General features: G+C 46.0%; 1 protein-coding gene across 2 annotated transcripts in view; it reads right to left on the minus strand.

Annotated features, from left to right (window-relative positions):
* Positions 1-360: 360 nt before the first annotated feature.
* Positions 361-19,180, minus strand: part of MTR (5-methyltetrahydrofolate-homocysteine methyltransferase) — a 101,629-nt gene continuing 82,809 nt past the window's right edge. For both annotated transcript variants that reach the window (XM_008573408.1, XM_008573410.1), the window contains 9 exons: positions 17,094-17,175; positions 12,416-12,514; positions 11,203-11,278; positions 8,733-8,888; positions 7,154-7,350; positions 5,555-5,755; positions 4,447-4,639; positions 3,816-3,928; positions 361-3,387 (listed from right to left, as the gene is read on the minus strand). In XM_008573408.1, coding sequence (XP_008571630.1) covers positions 3,301-3,387; positions 3,816-3,928; positions 4,447-4,639; positions 5,555-5,755; positions 7,154-7,350; positions 8,733-8,888; positions 11,203-11,278; positions 12,416-12,514; positions 17,094-17,175 — 1,204 coding nt within the window. In that variant the 3' untranslated portion in view covers positions 361-3,300. The remainder of the gene's footprint in view (positions 3,388-3,815; positions 3,929-4,446; positions 4,640-5,554; positions 5,756-7,153; positions 7,351-8,732; positions 8,889-11,202; positions 11,279-12,415; positions 12,515-17,093; positions 17,176-19,180) is intronic.

Consider the following 19,180-nt stretch of genomic DNA (forward strand, 5'->3'; position numbering starts at 1 on the left):
TATACAACACTGTATGCAAAATCACCATACCAGATTTGAAGTTATCACTCCACTTTGTCTTTATTATTTTTTATATTTAGCACATGCATCAAGTAACAAATTCAGTACATACAAAACCCTACACGTTATATATCAGTTATAGAGCATAATACAGAACGAACACCCACAGCCCTACTGCCTGCACATGGGACCACTCCTCTTTACCTGCCTCCACCTGTGTTCCTCTCTAGCCCCTCCATCCCCCCTCCATGGGTAATCACTACACTAAATTTTGGTTTAGCATTCTGTGAGTTTTTCTTTCTTTTATAACAGTTTTGTCGGACCACTCCTCTTTACCTGCCTCCACCTGTGTTCCTCTCTAGCCCCTCCATCCCCCCTCCACGGGTAATCACTACACTAAATTTTGGTTTAGCATTCTGTGAGTTTTTCTTTCTTTTATAACAGTTTTGTCACATATGTACACCTACACAATATATTCTTTGGTTGTGCTTGTTTTTGAGCTCAATCAAAATAGCATCATACATCTGGGGGCTCCTGGAACCTGTTTTTCTTCCTTAATATTTTCCGAGATTCTTCTCAGTGTGAGGTAGAGCCGTAGTTCATTCCTTTCCGCTACAGAACAATATCCCTTAGGGTGAAGATAACCTAATTTATTTACCCATTCTCCTGCAGACAGACAGAGATTTCGCTTTTTTCAGTTATTAACTATCAAGAATATGTTCCTATGGACATTTCTGCACACACCTCCAGTGGCCACATGCACGAGTTTGCCGGACATCCACCTGGGAGCTGGCAGCTAGATCACAAAGTCTGCGCGTGTTCAAGTTTGTGACGTGTGATTGTTTTCTAAAGCACCGGTGTCTGTTTACACACCATGACAATGTATGCGATTCCACACATCCTCTTTAACACCTGGTACCGTCAGACCCAACTTCTTCAAGTGTTCGGCGTAGAATGGAATCTCACTGTGCTCTTAACTCATATTCCTCGCATCACTGGTGCTGCGGATCATCCTTCTACTTGGGTACAGCCCCATGTATTTCCTCTTCTGTGAAATGCCTTCTCTCTCAAGTGTATTAGTGTACTGAGTTTTTTTAAAGTAGAAATTCTCTACAGATTCTTGTCAGTTATCTACTGTATGTCTTCTCAAGAGTGGCCGGTCTTTTCACTTACATTGTTCATCTGCTTAACATAAGCCCTTAGTTTTAACAGAGTTGATTTAATCTCTTTTCTTTTATGATTATTGCTTTGTGTCTCCCGTCCTTCCTGCCCTGAGGTTTTTCATGTAATTATTTAAAACTTTTGCTTTTTGTATCGAAGCCCTTAACATATGGAATTGACTGCTGGGTAAGGTGTGAGGCAGAAATCAAATTTTTTTCCCGTATGGATAACCACTGTCCTAGCACTGTTTACAGAGTGGTCCTTACTGTCCCCACTGATCTGCCCTGCCATGCTGTCATCACTCAAAGGTCCACACAGGCCTGGGTTAGTTTCCAGGCTCCTTGATTTGTTCCACTTCTGCACCAGGTATGGCACTATCTCTGCAATAAAACTTGGTACCTTGTAAGTCCCTCAACCTCTTCTTCATATTTAGCAGCATTTGGCCATTCTCAGTCCTCTGCTATTGCAAAGAAATTTAAATATCTGCTGGTTATGTTCAACAAAATCTCTGTAGGAAATGTCATTGAACCTACAGATCCATCGGGGGAGATCTGATGCCTCCACAACCTCTAATATTCCTACTCACAAAAAAAGACAGTGCTTCGTCTGCTCATGTCTTGCTTCCTGGTCTCTGCCTTACAAGCTCCAAACCAGCCCTCAACCACTGCCTTCTCTGAACATTTCCACCACCACCCACTAAAGTAGGATATGTGCATCTTTTATGTGCACATTTTTGAGATAACTGCAAAAGTCCAAGCAGAGGAGGATATGGGGTGAGTTTGAGGTGTGCTGCTGGAGTGCGGGCACCATTCTTCATTACTGAATACATAAGGAATTTGAGAAGAATGAATTGACACCGGCTCGGGACACACTGGCTTGGGACGTCTGCACATCCTGCTGGAGGAGCTGCAGGATGCAGGCTGTGTGCTCCAGGAGGGAGGAGTGTGGATGGAGCTGCCTAGATAAGGTTGCCCAAGGGACCACACAGACTAAGAAGGTAACTAATGATGGACCCGTGGGTGCACGGGGATTTAAGTGCACAGAGGAGAAAAAACTATGAAAATGGCTGAGAAATGATCAGAAATGTAGAAGGTTAACCTACAGAATGATGTCAAAGGGGAACCAGGGAAAGGAGATGATGAAACAGTGCTGGGAAGCTTAAGTAAATTCACCTACTCACGTAGCAATTAGGTGGCAGGGCTGAAATTTGAATCCGAGTATGTCTGACTTCAAAGCCCATGCTCTTAACCATTGCCCCTGAAATAACGGAGAACAAGTTAATGTGCTGTTCCTAAACTGCATGAGTGTGGAGTTGGGCTAGCATAGAAAAGGAAGACTGAGTGGCAGCATGCTGTCCACCCATCCAGTGCTGCACAGGACACTGCAGCTCAGTTGACAACCTGCTCAATTCTGCAAACAACTAAAAGATGTTAACCACCCTTCACGGCCATCCTCTCTCCCCATCTCCTTCTCTTTTTCCCTTCGGGCTAGGGACTACGAAATTACAGGACAAAGAGGTCGGGAGAGCATGACAACACTTGGCCACACCAGGGCAACTGCTCGAGCACTTCTGATGCCTTTTGCCAAAGGGAGCTCTGCAGCCCTTTATTCAGCCTTTAGAAAATGAGGTCGGCCAAGGAGAGAGCAGAGTTATACTTTCTTCCCTGTTTGAGTCCACTGTTGTAACCATTTAGATTAAAATACTGCATTTCTCACAGTGTCTTTTGCCACAGGGTCACATTTCTCTACACCTTTCTCTATTCGACTGAGTTTCAGGCTTTTTTTTGAAGAGGAAAAACAAAACAAAACAGAGGTGTAAGTGGCCTCCTAGATCCAAGTTAAAGATGGAAAAAAGCAAGCAGACTTGCTTTGAAATGCAAAAGACCTCTACATGCAGCCTGTCCCAGCTCCTGAGGGGCCAGGGACACCACTGGAGCTCCGCTCGCCGCTCTTGGTTCGATGTTGCTTGTTTTCCAGGTACGGAGGAAAACCCTGCTCCTTCACAGGGATCCACCAAATTGTCTTGGAAAACCAGAAGCAGTACACACAAGCTTTTGCTGTTTTCATTTCTAAGGCACTTTGGACTATATTTCCTTAAGGATCATGAAGTATAGAAAAGGTCAAAAAAATAAATATAAGTTAGTCTGTATCATATCCCAAGATGGGTCCAAGCCATTTCTCAACCTCGGCCACAGACATGTTCTTCCTAAAAGCATAATCCTCAACCTGCAAAAGATGAGAAGCATCTTATTAAGCCAAAGTGAGAAGACTTTTTGATCTGAAGTTTCCATAGGATTTGCCAAGAAACATTAGGTACCTTCCATTCCTTGTCTTGATGGCAATATAATGAGTTAAATGGGGATAAATGTTTATCTGTTTACCAAGTTGCCTTTTTCTCTGGGCAGAAAAACACCATGTGGTAAATATCTGATGCTTAGAATCCGGCTGTGTGGGGGTGGAGGTGGGGATGGGTATGGGAGGGGCTGGGATGGGGTAGTGGGTTGAAATCAAATTAAGACATTAACTGGGATAAATTTTTATCCTTTCCCCCATTTTTTATTCTCATTCACATTTAAAATAAAATAGGTTCTAGAGTTCCATTTAAAACAAGACAGGCATGAAGGAAGCCACATACAATGAAACAGCTGACTTACCTGATCCTTGGAAATTTTCCCCACAGCAAAATATCTGGACTTCAGGTTGGAGAAGTAGAGTCCCGACACCGCTGAAGCAGGTGCCATTGCTAATGATTCCGTTAAGCTAATGCCTAGAGAGAGCAACATGGCAGAATCAACGCGCAGACAAAACATAACAGAGACTCAGGACTACAGAAGAGCATATGAAAGCAGAGAAGAGTGCTGGAGCAAGGGCGGGGAGCTCCACAGGCTGGCACTCAGAGACCACTGACAAGCAGTGGGACGAGAGTGGGAGGTGGACGATGTTATGATGGGCCACAGGTCATCGCCAGAGGATGGATGACAGATGCTGCCCCACCTTTAATAGGACACTGGGGCAGGAGAGGCACAGGGTGGTGTGAGTAAGCTAAATCCCACCTGTCGCAGGTCAGGAGGAAATAATTTCAACTGACAAATCAGAAAATAGTGATTTAGGAACATTACTCAATAACGGAAAGTACCAGATTAAGTAGCTAAAAGTGAGAAAGGATGGGATAAGGGATGAGTTCATCAGAAGCCCTTCCCACTTTTTCTATTTTTCCCTGTGCACGCCATTGCGTTGGTAAGAGTGCATCTATTAAATAAGGAGCCCCTGCCTCCTGGCACGCACCTGTGGCCTGCTCGATGTCAGCCAGCCTCCACATGGTGAGCTTCTCGGTGTGGTCGGGCTGGCTGGGGTAGCCGGGAGCCGGGCGGATGCCCTTATAGCGAAGCCTGCGCAGGTCTGCCACGTCCAGCTGCTCGCCGCCGCAGTACGCCCAAAGCTCTTTGCGAACCCGTTCGTGGAGCTCCTCTGCAAAGGCCTGGGGACCCAGAACAGCAGCATGCTGAGGCGGAGGAGGGAGCTCACGGGGCCAGTGTGGATTCCACCACACATCACAGCAGTACAGGGCAGCCTCCCTCCCCAGAACCACAGCCAGAATGAATGTGGCAAGAGGGAACAGTCTGGATTCTCGATTCGTTTGTACTTTCATTAGCTACTCGGCCGCTATATTCTGGCCTCAACCTGGGCTCTGAATTAGCATTTTTGACAAACTGTGGATTTCCAGGCCTTTTAACTTAAACCCTTCCCTGAAGTCAGCCCACAGCTACCCTGGCCAGAAAGAGCTGCTGGGACCCTGAGCTGCTGGTTCCTCCACTGCTAACTGCAGGGAGAGGCGAGGACCCCCCAGCCCCAGCCTACCCCACCGCAAGCACAGGAAAATGAAGAGTCTACAGAAGAGGGCAACATTAGAACGATAAGAGCTGCTGGGACCCTGAGCTGCTGGTTCCTCCACTGCTAACTGCAGGGAGAGGCGAGGATCCCCCAGCCCCAGCCTACCCCACCGCAAGCACAGGAAAATGAAGAGTCTACAGAAGAGGGCAACATTAGAACGATGGGCTCTGAAACAGAAATCTGTTTTTAATTTTTCAGGTCCTCAGGAAAATGTCACATTGTAACAAGAAAAGTTAGACATCAGCCATCAGGCAAAGCAGTCAAAATTCTAAGGGCAATAGCCAACTATGGCATCACTGAAGGTTTTTCTTTGCCCAAAAGACAATGTATGAGAGCAACCTGGGGACAGGTGATTTAAAAATGTGTGCAATGTTAAAGCCACCCAACTCAAAGGAAAAATAAGACACTGGTTCTAGTGGCTGACCAGCTTTCCAGCACGCACCACAGGACTTGTCACCTGGACTCTGTCCCCAACCCCATCAGTGCGCTGCCACCACCTCACCTCCGCCAGCCGGTCCCCCAGCGCCTTGACCATGATGCTGTTGTAGTCATCACCGCTGTCCTCATAGGCCCTGCTCAACTCTTCCACCCCAAAGCAGGCAACAGCAAACAGGCCCAGGTAGTCGCGGACACCAGAATGCACAGGGGCGACGAAGTCCGCGAGGCAGTAGTGCGGGTCTGTGCTGGCGGAGTCCTTCTCGGCCTACAGCACAGAGTGGAAAGCAAGCTGATGTCTCCCCGTGAGTGTGACTCAAGGGTCTGCCTGTTGTGTTCCCTGTCACATCCCAGCACTTAGAACAGTGCCTGACACACAGTGAGTACTCAATAAATATTTGTTAAATAAGCAAACGAAATGAGATTTTAAAACATACATGACATCACACATAGTTGAGAAACCAGTCAACTCACTCATGCACACACTGACCACACATTTACTGGTTGCCCACAGGCTCTGTGCTAGGAACTGGAAGCTTAAGCAGTCACACAGAAAAAAACGTTTCTGCCCAAAAGTGCTTTCAGTTTGGATCAACATTAAGTCCGAGTGCTATGTCTGAAAGGTCCACTACACGTATAGGCCCCCACTTTGCATCGATGGAAAAATGCTGGGGTCAATAGCACACGGGCTGTGCTGCTTGCCCGGGGCGGTGGACAAGAGACAGCTAAGGACGCCCCAGGGCCGGCCCAAAACCAAAGCAAGAATCCAGCAGGATCTGCTTCTGGATTCTCTCCACACAAGCCCAGGTACCCCTGTCCTTGCCCACTTTTCCCTCTCAGCTGATGACCGACTCCCTGCTACTAAGCTACAAATAAGGTCTTACACATATTACACAATCAATAAGTGTTTACTGAGAAGGTAAACGGCTTCTAACTAATATTTGTTGAGTGCTTACTCTATGCCTGTTCTTGGTGCTTTACATGAACTACTAATTTAACCCTCTCAAAAACCTTGTGAACTGAGTGATACCATCTGCTCCATTTTACAGACAAGAAATAAGAGGCACAGAGAGCTTGATCCCCTAGCTCAAGGTCAGACAGTTTTAGGACCAGGGGCTGACACCACAGCCAATTCTCTCAAATACACAGCACTGCTTAGGACTGATTAATTAATCAATAAAAGTGGCTAACCGAGAAGCTTCAGAGCTACTTTCCAGCCATGGAAGTAAATACAGCCTCATTGACACTGGGCAGAAAACCAGTAGGTGGTTGCAGGTGAGGAGGTGTTTGATAACGGCACACAGAAATGTCACAGAGCTCAGGGACAGCCGTGCACGGAGGAGCAGCGTTCCACTCGCGCTCTGTCCAGCTACTCTTCTTTGCTAGCAAAAGCCAGAGTTGGGTACAAAGCCTCCCTGCACCACAGCAGAGATGGGTCACAGAGCCCCTTGGTGAGCCACCGTCACTGTGAGCTACCGGCGGCAGTGGCAGCGGCCCTGCCCTGACACCCACATCGGCCCTGCTCTTCATTACCCCCACAAGTGCCTTGGGCTCAGGCCTGTGAATGGTCATTCAGGATGAGGTGGAACTGACTCTATCGTTCACATGAAGCTCAGCCTCAAGTCCAAAGGAAAAGCAGCGTGCTCACCGCCAACGCCTTCCATACCTGCTGCCTCAGCCCATGAAAGGTGGCTATGGGCTCTGCCGCCTGCGCCACGGCACCCTCTGCGTACAGGTGGATGTCGTCCTGGACGCTCTGCGCTGGCCAGAATCCCACCACGCCCCTGGCCTGGAGTTTCTTTTGACTAATCAATGTGTTCAGCATATTTTGGGCATCATCATAGACCTTCTTGGCCTCTTCACCTATTAGAAAAATATAATAATCCACTTTCAGATGCCAATAGTGACCAGCAATGAAAGCTTCTTTATATAACCACTACCCGCCTCAGTCACCGTCCCCCTCACTGTCCTCCTCCAGTCTTTCCCAGTGTTCGCTGTCAGCACAGCTTCAGGTAGCAGCAGGGCTGAGTGCTCCTGCTAAGTGCAGCTCTCGCAGTCTGCTTCCCTCCGCTCAAGCCACTTGCACTTTTCCGCTTAATGCAAGGTGACCAGCCACAGCTGTGGCTCCCCAAGCAGGCCGTGGGGCAGGGGCGAAGCAAAGCAGCCCGCCTCCTCGCTCACTGACGTCCTCGTGCAAATACGACACCACTGAAGTCATAGTGACCTCTGGGGACGGGACAGGGTGACTGAAGTGTGGCCCCTCATCCTCTTAAGTGGCTTCAGCACTGCACCTGGACGGCCTCATCACCTGCACAGGAGCCTGCCCAGGGCCCTCAATTGCTCGTCTACGACAACTTGGGGCAGCAGTGAGAAGCCCCTGCCCACTGCTGCACTCCTGGCTACCCGAGAGCTGCCGAGTCTCAGCATCCCAACACGCACCCCATACTTTTACCAGTCCACCCTCCACCCTGCTCCGATCTGGCCATTATCTGACCCTCTGAATGGCTTCGCACTTTGGTCCCATGACTCTGGGAGCAGGTTTTGGGGTGAGACTAGAAGTGAGAAGTAGGGGTACAATTTACCAAATCCCCCACATCCCTAGTTTATCGTCCCAACCCCTGTCCCCTCCCCGCCCCAGTGCAGGCACAATGGACTCTTTCTGGTTCCCCAAATAGGTGCACGTGTCTGCGCCTTTTCACACCCCTCTCCTCTGTCTAGAATGTGCTTCCCTTCAACACTACCTCACGTCCCCAGTCCCAGCCGCAGCAACTCCTGCTTAGTTTTCAAAAAGCAATTTGAACACCACCTCGTCCAGGAGCCCTACGCTGACCTCCCAGTCTCAGCCCTGTCTCCTCTTCTTTGTGCACAGGAGCCTGGGCTGGGCCGCAGCAGGAGCCTGGCATGTACTCTCTGCTGTCAGCTGTGCCAACTAGTCAGGTACTAGGTGGCAGGGAGTCTATTGTCTTCTTTTGTTTATCCCTAGAGCCCAGGACAGAGCCCAGCATGTAACTGATGTCAATAAACATTTATTAAAAGAACAGATCAATGAAATGCCAATTTCATTGGACAGAGTAAGGTCCAACCTAGCCGTTTAAAAACTGTTAAAACATTGAGCAGGTAAACACCACGAAAGTAGGTATGGTCTGCATAAGCCAAACCCATGGCTCACCCCCATCCCCGCCATCGGAGCCACAACCCTGCACCTTCACCACCAGAGGCAGGAAGGATGTACTTATTGAACTAACCTACTGTTTTGTCGTTAAATATCTTGGGAAAACCTCGATTCGGGTACTTGCCGCGGAGCTGCCAGACATCAAAGAAAGGCTTCCAGTCAATGTAGCCCACCAGCTTCTGCAGGTCATAGTCTTCAAAGACCCGGGTCCCAATAAACATGGGCTTCACTACAGGAAAGGACAGATGTCGGTGCTGATGCAGGAGCCAGGCTCAAGGCCCCTCATACTGGCACCATCTGACAGCCCCCTCCTGGCTCCTGACTGCGCAGCTGACTCCCATGCTCTGCCTCTCGCCTGCCAACGTGGGAGTGTTTTACAAAGAGGAGTAATTCTGAACCAAATTCTAAATAAAATTATTCTTCCCATGAAGGTGACTGACTACAGCACCCATGGAAACTCTTCCCTCAACCCCTCCATCCCCACCCCCCACCCAAGGAAAAAAAAAAAGAGACTTGGGTTAACCTTCATTCATGCAGATGAAGATAGCACTAAAATAAGACCACTGCAGAAAGACGTACTTATATAAAGCTTAAAAACATGAAATGGCAATCGATATTGCCTATTGATTCATGTACATATAGTCCAAGTATAAAGAAATGCAAATTCAGTTTTGTGGAAATTTCTGCAGGGGAGAAAGGGGCCCACAGGGACAGGGACTTCCCCTGCATATGTATTGTTTTGTTGGGTTTATTTTCAACAGGCGGTAGGCTATTTCCTAAGCTGGCTAGCAGGTATACACAGATGTTTAATATATTGTTCTCTATACCTCCTCGTGAGTCTAAAACATATCACGGTTTAAAAGACGGTGTGAAGACTTCAGAGACAGGGGGAGTGCTGGGCCTCCTGGGACACCGAGCGCAGCAATACCGCCCCCTGGGGGCCAGGCCAGAGTGTGAGGTGCCCGTCCTGCTGCCGGCTCCAGACCCGCCAGTCTCTGCGTGCACTGATCTTGGGATCAGAGGACTTGCAATTCTACCAGTTCAGGAGCTCTGAGAACACAGAAGTCTTGAGAGTATTTGTGTCTCACATGATGGTGAATGTGAGAGACAAGGGCACAAGAAAAGAAAGTGTGAGCAGTTTCTTCATCCTGCTGGAAATCTCTACCTTTTCATGTTCGTTCACAGCAGCTCTTTCCCATTTGTTCCTTGTCATGTTTGTGTTCCACAGGACAAACCCTGCTTTGCAAATATGCTATTTTGTTGATTTGTTTGCTAACAAAGTCTGTATAGTCCTCTTAGTAGAGAAACTAAAAAGAAACTACAGACACGCTCTTGATTCAAGTGTGCTCTTGCCCTGTCAGGTGGGGAGAATGCACTGCTGCAGTCACTGAGGACCGCTGCTCCTGACCAAGCTTGCCCCCAGAGTTTAAGAGATGTTTGAGGTTTTACCACACAGAGCTTTGAGAGAAGATCCTCCCTTCTTTCTGTATCGACTTCCTGCAACTACCCTAAGACTGGCTGTCCTCAGAAATAGCTAACTGGGGAAGTAGGCCACTCAAGGTCGCTCAGCAAATAAAAACCAGGAGCCAAGAGGTACGAGGCCCCTGGCCGCCTGGCTCCTGATCTGGCATTCATTCCACCAAACCACACTGAACCCGGCAGGAATGAAATTAGAACCAAGCACACCTACATCTCCCATCTGACCCCCACACGTTGCCCAGCATGTACAGAACACAGAGGTCATGAGCAATGAAAGCTGCTTTGAGATATTGCTTTGGAAATATGGATGCAATTAACATAACCCCTGCTCACCCTGCCTCAGTTTTGCATTTGTGTCTCATGCCTCTCTGGGCCTGTCAAAACATCTTACACATTCTATTTCCTTGTGAACACCTACATGAGGCAACAAAGGTGGCTAGAAATAAACAAAAGAAAGAAACCAAAAGAAATAAAGAGAGGGAAGCATCCAGAGAGGATGAGAGAGAGAACAAGAGACGGGCTATACAGCTCTGCTTCTGTGTTTTAAAGATCTGTCACATGCGAAGGCATTTTCCACTTCAGACATTCCCCATCTGCCCATGGGCCTGCCTGAGACCCAGGCCACATTGGTGACAGTGCCACCCAGGAGGGTGTCCTCAGAACTTACTTCAAGCCAAGGGAGCCCTGTTCAAGCACAGCATGGAGGAAAGAGTGTGGGTTTAGAAGACAGACCAGAGATGGAATCCTAGGAACCTTTTTTGTTATTACCCCAAACTCAGTTTCTCCAAATTAAAGTGCAGGTAATACCCATGTTTGTCACAGACTTGTCTGAAGGACTCAGCAAGCTGTTCTGGGCCTGTCTCAGAACAGCGTCTGGCACACAATGGGCTCTCCATAAATGGTACCTATTTACTCTCTTCTCAACCATAAGGGTCACTCATCGTCATGATTAGACACAATCGAGAGTTTCTAGCTGTGTTTGATTTTGTAGCCAAATAAATGCAAACATGTTCTCAGTACACGGTCGGTTATCGCACCCGTCTTTCGTCAACAGCCAGACAGACCTGGGGGAGGCTCAGACAGCCAATCAATATGGAAACCATTTTTTCTGGCTTGACTTAAGGGTAAGTATCTCCTCTCCTGTTAAAGAAACAAAGAAAAGTTATTTAGTCAGAGATTCCTAGCTTTTCTACTGCCACTATGAAAACATGGCCAAGAAAGCAAGTACCTGCTTTGCAAGAAAATAAATGCTTTTATTAATGAAAATTCTTATCCTAAGAAGCTCTTCCTTCTACCCAGCATGGCTTTGCATCCACATCAGCACTACTGTTAGGTGAATACAAGGCTGACTCTGCAGCCTGAACCCAGAGGTGAGGGAGAGGTCTCCCACCTGTACTCTTAGAACACCTGAGGCCAGGTGTTAGCTGGCCTGCCATCTCCACCTTGAGGACCAGAGATGGAACTAAAAAACTGTCAACTGTGGGCAAACCTAAGGAGAGAGAAAAAAGTCAACCACGATGTCTTGTGCCAGCCAGTACTTCAGAAACAAAATAGCATGTTTTCTTCATGCTGTTTATCTCATTTCACTTGCCAGGAAACTCCCCAAATGCCCCCCTCCGCCAAAAGCCCAGAAAGCAGATAACCAGGAAAAAGTATCCCAGTGACTTATAAAGAGTTGTTATGCCTATTCACGATGGATCACCTAAAGCTCGTCTAGAGGGACAGTTCCCCGAACATCGCTTCTGTAGTCAGTGCTGGGCACTCAGGGAGACAGGCCTAAAAGAGTTGTTATGCCTATTCACGATGGATCACCTAAAGCTCGTCTAGAGGGACAGTTCCCCAAACATCACTTCTGTAGTCAGTGCTGGGCACTCAGGGAGACAGGCCTAGAACTGTCCTGTCTCATGTCTCCATTTTCTCCCCTTGTTCCCTTAAGAGCAGGGATCTGTGGGAGTCTCTTCAGTGCAGTTTCAGCTCCTGATTCCCTGCTGGCTCTGAGCTCATGTTCTACTCATTCTCATAGCTCTGGTATCTAGCACAGCAGCTGACACCCACTGGGTACCCAATACATGTTTGGCTGAAAAATAATATTCATTTTAATATAACTAAAAAGTATTGGGAACTTAGACATTGAAAAACTCCAATTTCAACAAGAAAATAGGACTTTTCTAAAATGATCCTAAGTCTTTGCCTTCCTCAAAACAGTAAAAACATAAAAAGTTACATTAAAAACTGCAGGGTAATCTTACTGCCCCAAAACTTGTTTTTATCATTTACCTTGAGAGATTCATAATGGTCCTGTCTAATATCTTCATATTCTTCCATGATTTCCTCAAAATATTCGTCCTTTAGATTTTCATCTAACAGCTGAGAACACTGAAAATTCAAGATACAGTTTGGTAACCATAGAGAAGCAAAAGATAAAGCTGTGCAGTAATGGTCAGCTCTGGAGACACTGCCTTCAGGAAAGCCTTCCCTGATTCCTTTCCTCTCCCTTCACCCACATGCTCATTCCGGCCTGTGTGCAGCAGAGGCTTACCTCAGTGGGCTGGTAAGTTCAAAAGCTGTGCAGGTCAAAGAAAAGACTGGGAGATAAGCTCTAAGCCCTCAGGATATCCTGCCTGATAAGAATGTCACCGTCATCTCATTATATACCTGGAGCCTTGGGCCACCCAGATAGCATGTGCTAACAATCTGACGTTGGCTCCTGCTTTACTTGTCTGATTTTTGGAGGGGCTGAAGACTGAGCAACTAAGGCCAGACACATGGGTACTCAGGCCTATATGATGGACCCCCAATAAAAGCCCAGGACACTGAGGCTCAGGTGAGCTTCCCAGCTGGCAGTGTTCTGTAGGTGCTACTGCACTTCATTAGCGGAAGAATCAAGCACTATCCCTGTGCCTCCACAAGGAGACAACACCTAGAAGCTTGTGCTTGGTCTCTCCTGGATTCCACCCTATGTGCCTTTTGCCTTTGCTGATTTTAATGTGTCCTTTCACAGCAATACACTGTGATTGTGAGCAGAGCAGTGTTTCTGAGTTCTATGAGTCCTTCTAGTGAGTCAGTGTACCTGAGGGTGGTCTTGAGTACCTTGACACACTGGTTGAGGCGCCCAGCGTTCAGTGTTTCAAAGACACTGCTCATCTCTCTATCACTGGAGTTAACCACAGGCTTTTAGTATCTGTTTATGTATACACTTCCCTTACTAGAGGACAAACCCTCTGAATGCTGAGATCACACATTAACCATTTTGTGCCCCTGATGCCTAACTCAGGGCCTGGCATGAACAAGGTACATCTTCACTAAACATTTGCTGAAGGAATGAGGCTAATCTTCACAGTCAACCATGAGCTTCTGCTAAAATGTGAAGGAAACCAATAATCTGAGAAAATGTGATGCTACTCATTAAATTATAAAACTAGGATCAGCTAAATATTACTTGTGGCTATGATTATCAAGCTGATAGAAGAAGAGCTACCATCAAAGAAAGGAGAAATAGCTGCTACAGCATCAGTTCAAAACCACAGCACTGCCCCATCCCCACATTCTCCAGCAGGATTTTCTAACACACAGAAAGACAGGGACATCCAATATCTTCATCTTAAATTGAGGAAGTTAGACTGGATGGTGACTAAGGTGCCTACCAGCTTTCTAAGTATCTCTAATAACAATCCAATCACCTATGAGTTAGTACAAAACAAAATCTTTTTATTAAGGAATATAATCAGAAAAGGCCATTGTGGCAGGGCTAAAAGTAGGCTCCCAAATGGTGCTGGCATCACAGAGTACTTCCCAGGTTTACTTAAGCTAACCTCAGTGCAGTCCTCATTCGGGAAACCTATTAGAGCTAAATGAAAACAGGAAGGGAGTGCTTACTCCTGAACTCCCCACAGTGACTGTAACTAATGCTTTAAAACACTGCTGCATTCTGCTAGATGACACACTTTGAGAAAGTACAACCCCACATCCTTCACATCCAGAGAATTTACAAACCCTGACCCAGGTACTGCTGGGTGAACAGAACACACCCCCACAGGTTGCCAGCACTGTCCACACCCCCGTACAGCCCCCTGTTCCCAGAGCCAGAACAGGCCCTGTCCCACCCAGTCTGACTTGCTTGATGGAAAAGAGCTCACGGCCAATGGGCTAACCTATGTGATCAAAAAGACAAAATCTGTCATGGGTCTTCACACCAACCACTGAGAAATATCACTATTTTCCTTCATTTATTTATTTTTTTTATTTTTCATGGTAGTAGCCACACAATGAAAAAAAATAAATTGGAAAAGTATTTTATAATTTAAAAAGAATTAAATATCAACACCTTTTTTATCATAAAAGAAGAACAGAAAGAAAGCAAGGAAAATCCTCAAGTCTAAATCTGCAACCATTAAGTACTTGCTACATCTTTCTAGAACCTTTCAAATGCAGGAGACAGGTGCTAAAGCATGATCTTGTTTCATGTTCATTTCAGTTAGATCAAAAGACCCACAGCAAACAACCAGCATAAACAAATTATACCCACTGGCTCCTGAAAACTGTCACTACCAGTTAACCAAATTATTTATCATCTGACTTTCGTTTGTGTAATTTCAAAAAGTGGCAGTCCTTCGTAAATGAGAAGAGCACTGCCGGCTGCCTGGCTGCACCACACTGTACAGAGCACCAACCCCCACTCTCTGCCTGGCTGCCAGCTGGGTCCACACAGCTCTAACTCCTCCAGCAGTGACCTGTCCTCCAAAAACATGGCATCAAGGGGCTGATGCTTTCCCCCACCTGCAGAGGACACGTTAGCACTGTGCACTTAGGTAGGCTCAACACCTGGTCTCCAAACGGAAAACGTTCAGGGTCATTCTTCAGCATTTAAAAACAGCAACAAGCACTAAAAAGAGGTCCCACTGGCCATGCAGCCATGGACCTGACATAAGTTGCCATGAAGCGCTATCCAAAAATAAAATACAAAAATTGTTTTAAGCAACAAGCACTAAAAAGAGGTCCCACTGGCCATGCAGCCATGGACCTGACATAAGTTGCCACGAAGCGCTATCCAAAAATAAAATACAAAAATTGTTTTAAAATTGAGTTGCAGAAATATAGTTTATTTGCACATTAGTCTATCTCAATGGCAAACAAAAAACTGCAGTTTTATAATCCCAGCCTGATTTAATTTTATCCTTTTTAATAAAGGAGAATTGTTATATACTAATGGAAACAAGTTTAATTTAACATAAAGGCCACCTACATTCAAATCCTACACTTGCCACTTGATGGATGTGTACCCTCGGGAGAGTTACTGACCTCTTTATTCCTGTTTCCTGATCTCTAAAATGGGGATAATAAAAGTATCTACCTCATAAGGTTATTCTGAGCATTAAATAAAATAATCCATGTAAAACACTTAGCTCAGCACCTGGCACACCATAAATGTTCAATAATGTTAGCAATTACTGTATAACTCTCATGTAAATAAATTCACAGATCTGAAAGAATTCCTTTGGAAAATGACTCAGGAAATGTTGTTACCCTAGTCCAGGCTGCACAATGTCACTGGAGGTCTCCCAGATCACCAGGCCCCCTCAGTAACTTTCTTTGCCTACAAAATGTGAAGACTGGACTAGATCTGTAGTTTTCTTTTTCTTTTATAATTTAATTTTTAATTTTTTAATTGACAAATAATAATGGTATATACTTATGGGGTACAAAGTGATGTTTCAATACATGTATACATTGTGGAATGATCAGATCAGAGTAATCACATCTACCTCCTCAAATATTTACTATTTCTTTGTGGTGAGAACATTTACAGTCCTCTTTTTAACTATTTTGAGATACACGGTATTCCCTACAGTCACCCCGCCGTGCAACAGCACACCAGAGCTCGCTGCTGCTGTACAGCTGTAACTCTGCACGCACCGACCAGCATCTCCCTTCCCACCTCTACTCCCACCCCCAGCCTCCAGTCACCACACTTCTCACTCTCTACTTCTATGATTGTGACCTTTTTAGATTCCACATGAGTGAGAGCATACGGTATTTGTCTCTCTGTGCCAGGCTTATTTCACTTAACATAATGTCCTCTACACTAATCCATGTTGTTGCAAATGACTGAATTTCCTGGGTTTTTTTAAGGCTGAATAGTATTCCGTTGTTTATATATACTACTTTTTAAAACTCCATTCACTGTGGTTTCCAAACTGTGCTCTTTCCATGAATACTAGGAGTGGGATGAAGGATGGAAGAGGCTGCTTGACTCTTCTCTGTACCACGCTGAGTTTCAGGTAAGACGTCACTTACAGACAAGGGTTCTGCAGTTAACCCAGCTTGGAAACCACTGGACCACAGAGTCTCTCTGATGCCCCCCAGCTGTTATATCCTATTATTCAGCAAAAACAATGAAACCTATAACAGGATAGGATATTAGGTTTCCCTGAAGAAGAAAAACAGGGAAAGACGCTTGGGCAAGTTATTTATTATGTTCACTGAGAAACAGAATCTATTATTCTGGGTTTCGAATATCTAGTGAGTGTTTTTCTGTCTTTGGGTAGAGTTAACTGGCCCATCTCAAGCAAAGTGTTTTCTATCAGGAAAAAGGCAGTTTTTAATCCTGCATTCCTTTGAACTCTGGCAGAGATCAAGTAAGTGTCCATTCACACTTGTAAACGGCTGGGTTGGTTTCCAGGTCAGAGCTATCTTGGTGCCTCCCTTTGCCAGCTGCTCGGTTCTGTCATGGCCTTTGAAAGGACAGGACATGCTCACCTGGACCTCCTTCCAGCAAGGCAGACACAGCAGCTGCAGCACCCCATAAGCCTTTATAGGTTATGGGGTGCTCTTTAATATTTCTTTAGTAGAAATGAACAAAAATAAATAGATCTTGAGTGGTGCCCTTAACTCTCTCCATGCTCTCTCTGTTCTCTCTTTACAACACAGCTGAAATAAAATGTAAGCCCACACTTACCACCACCACACTCTTGGATGCATCCAGGACATGGATTACAGGCGCACTGTATCTTGGAGCTATTTTAACTGCCGTGTGGGTTCTGAAAAGAGGGGTCAGGAAGAAAAACATATCCATCAGAGCCTACAGTCCCTACCCAACTCTGTTCAGAGCCATCAGAGATGACGTGCTTCCATGGTGCTTTCCAAGGAAAGATTTCAGAGTTCTTCCTTACGAATACCGAACTTCGCATTGCCCTTGTAAAATAAGAATGACTTTTTCCCCACTCTAAGATGTGGAAACCAAGGTGAAATGAACTGATAGGTCCAGGCTGTGAGGAAGTCTGAGACAAAGCAAAAAAGACCTTGTCCTCTACTCTCTGCCAAGCTGGTGCTCATGAGCAGCCTGTCTGAACAGAGGAAGGAAACCAGTCCAGTCAACCACACTTAGCTGTCATCCAGGTCAAACTGAGTTCCTTCCTCCAGATGAGCTGGGATACCAGACAGGGCCCCCGAGGAATCATGAGCCAGGTAGATGACACAGGACATGGCTGTCTAGCTGTGACTCCCCTATTCGTGGGAGACACCAACACTCCTCAGCCTCAATCCCACCTGTACTTATAGTAAAGAACCCTGGACTCAAAATTCAACATAGAGAGGCAAAAGGAACAGAAATATTTTATACTGAGATTGGCTAGGCCCCAAATCACTATTGCCAAACTTGAAAATGACAGTTCTAGGAAGAAATACCCTTTAATCCTCAAAATTACCTAATTAAATAAAGTGCAAAACAAATTGTCCTCTGATGACTAGATGTTTATGGTGATAGCATGGGCTGTCTGCTATAAACACCCAGTATATATCCACTACCCCATGACAGAACATAACAAATTAAAGTGAGAAGTGACGGTGTACATGCCTCCCTTACCGCAGCTAACCCAGGGCCTGAAGACAGAGAGCGGCGTGGACTGGCCACGATGTGGGTCAGACGGGCAGCCAGCAGCAGCACCGGCGAGTCAGGCAGCTCTCACCCACCCACCCCCAGCCCACATCTGGTGCCTTAATATTCCTTCCCCTCAACTGAAGTGCACTTTTGTTTGGAATGTTATTTCAGGAGGATATGTTATTATATGAGAAGAAAACAAAGTAGCAGAGCACTGTGTTTAATGCAACTCCATTTTTAAAAACAAACGTCACCACCCTCCGCCTGCCCAACCAACCAATCTGATATCTAAGCTTGTATATATAGGATTTAGAAAAAACACAGAGGGTTACACATCAAAGTGTCGACACTGGTTATACGGGGGCAGAGGGGGACTGAAGGTAAGAAGGGACTCGATTTTGCTTTACATGCCTCTGAATTGTTTGATATGTTCTAGTGAGTGTGCGTTACTGAGGTAACTTTTAAAAACCAAGAGAATATTAAATGGGTAATATATGTGTGAGCATGTTTTTAATAGGCTTCTTGGGGAAGGCTCTAAAAACTCATCTATAACGAGGCAGACGAGACCAATGACACTTCATCCATGTCCTTTTTCCAACAGTAGCTGCATTTGTAAACACGAAGCAAGGACTAAAGCTTCAAGCCACATGAACTGAACTGTAAGATGGACATTCCAGCAAGCGACATCTTTTGGACAGGGAGACTGGGGTACAGGGCAACAGGGAGCCAGGCCATGGCCCTGCAGCAGCCAAATGAACTCCACTGTCTCCTGACCTGTTTTGTGCCTAGTGTGTGATCGGGAACCAAAGATTTGAAGGTATCTTGGGTATTCTGTGAGGGGGAGGACTTTTAAACAGGAGGAAAAGTTATAAAGAAGGAGCTGCCCTCAGTTTCGAAACAGAACACAGCTCAGACTAAGCTTGCGGGCTCTTCTTCAGGTGGTCAGCTCCTTGAGCACATGAATGTTCCTCAACATACATTCTGCATGAAATACATATTCTGCAAGGAAGCATTATTTTAAGTCTGATGACACGTAAATGACCTTCGTCTTAAAGAGAACCAGTGTAACTTAAAATTTCAAAATCAACACAATATTTATTAAGCATTTGAGGGTTCTCAGTCAATTCTGACCAGTTCTCTCTTTAATGATCTTTGGGACTAGGGCA

This window comes from Galeopterus variegatus, unplaced genomic scaffold (genome assembly GCF_000696425.1).
Source record: "Galeopterus variegatus unplaced genomic scaffold, G_variegatus-3.0.2 Scaffold915, whole genome shotgun sequence".
Lineage (NCBI taxonomy): Eukaryota > Metazoa > Chordata > Mammalia > Dermoptera > Cynocephalidae > Galeopterus > Galeopterus variegatus.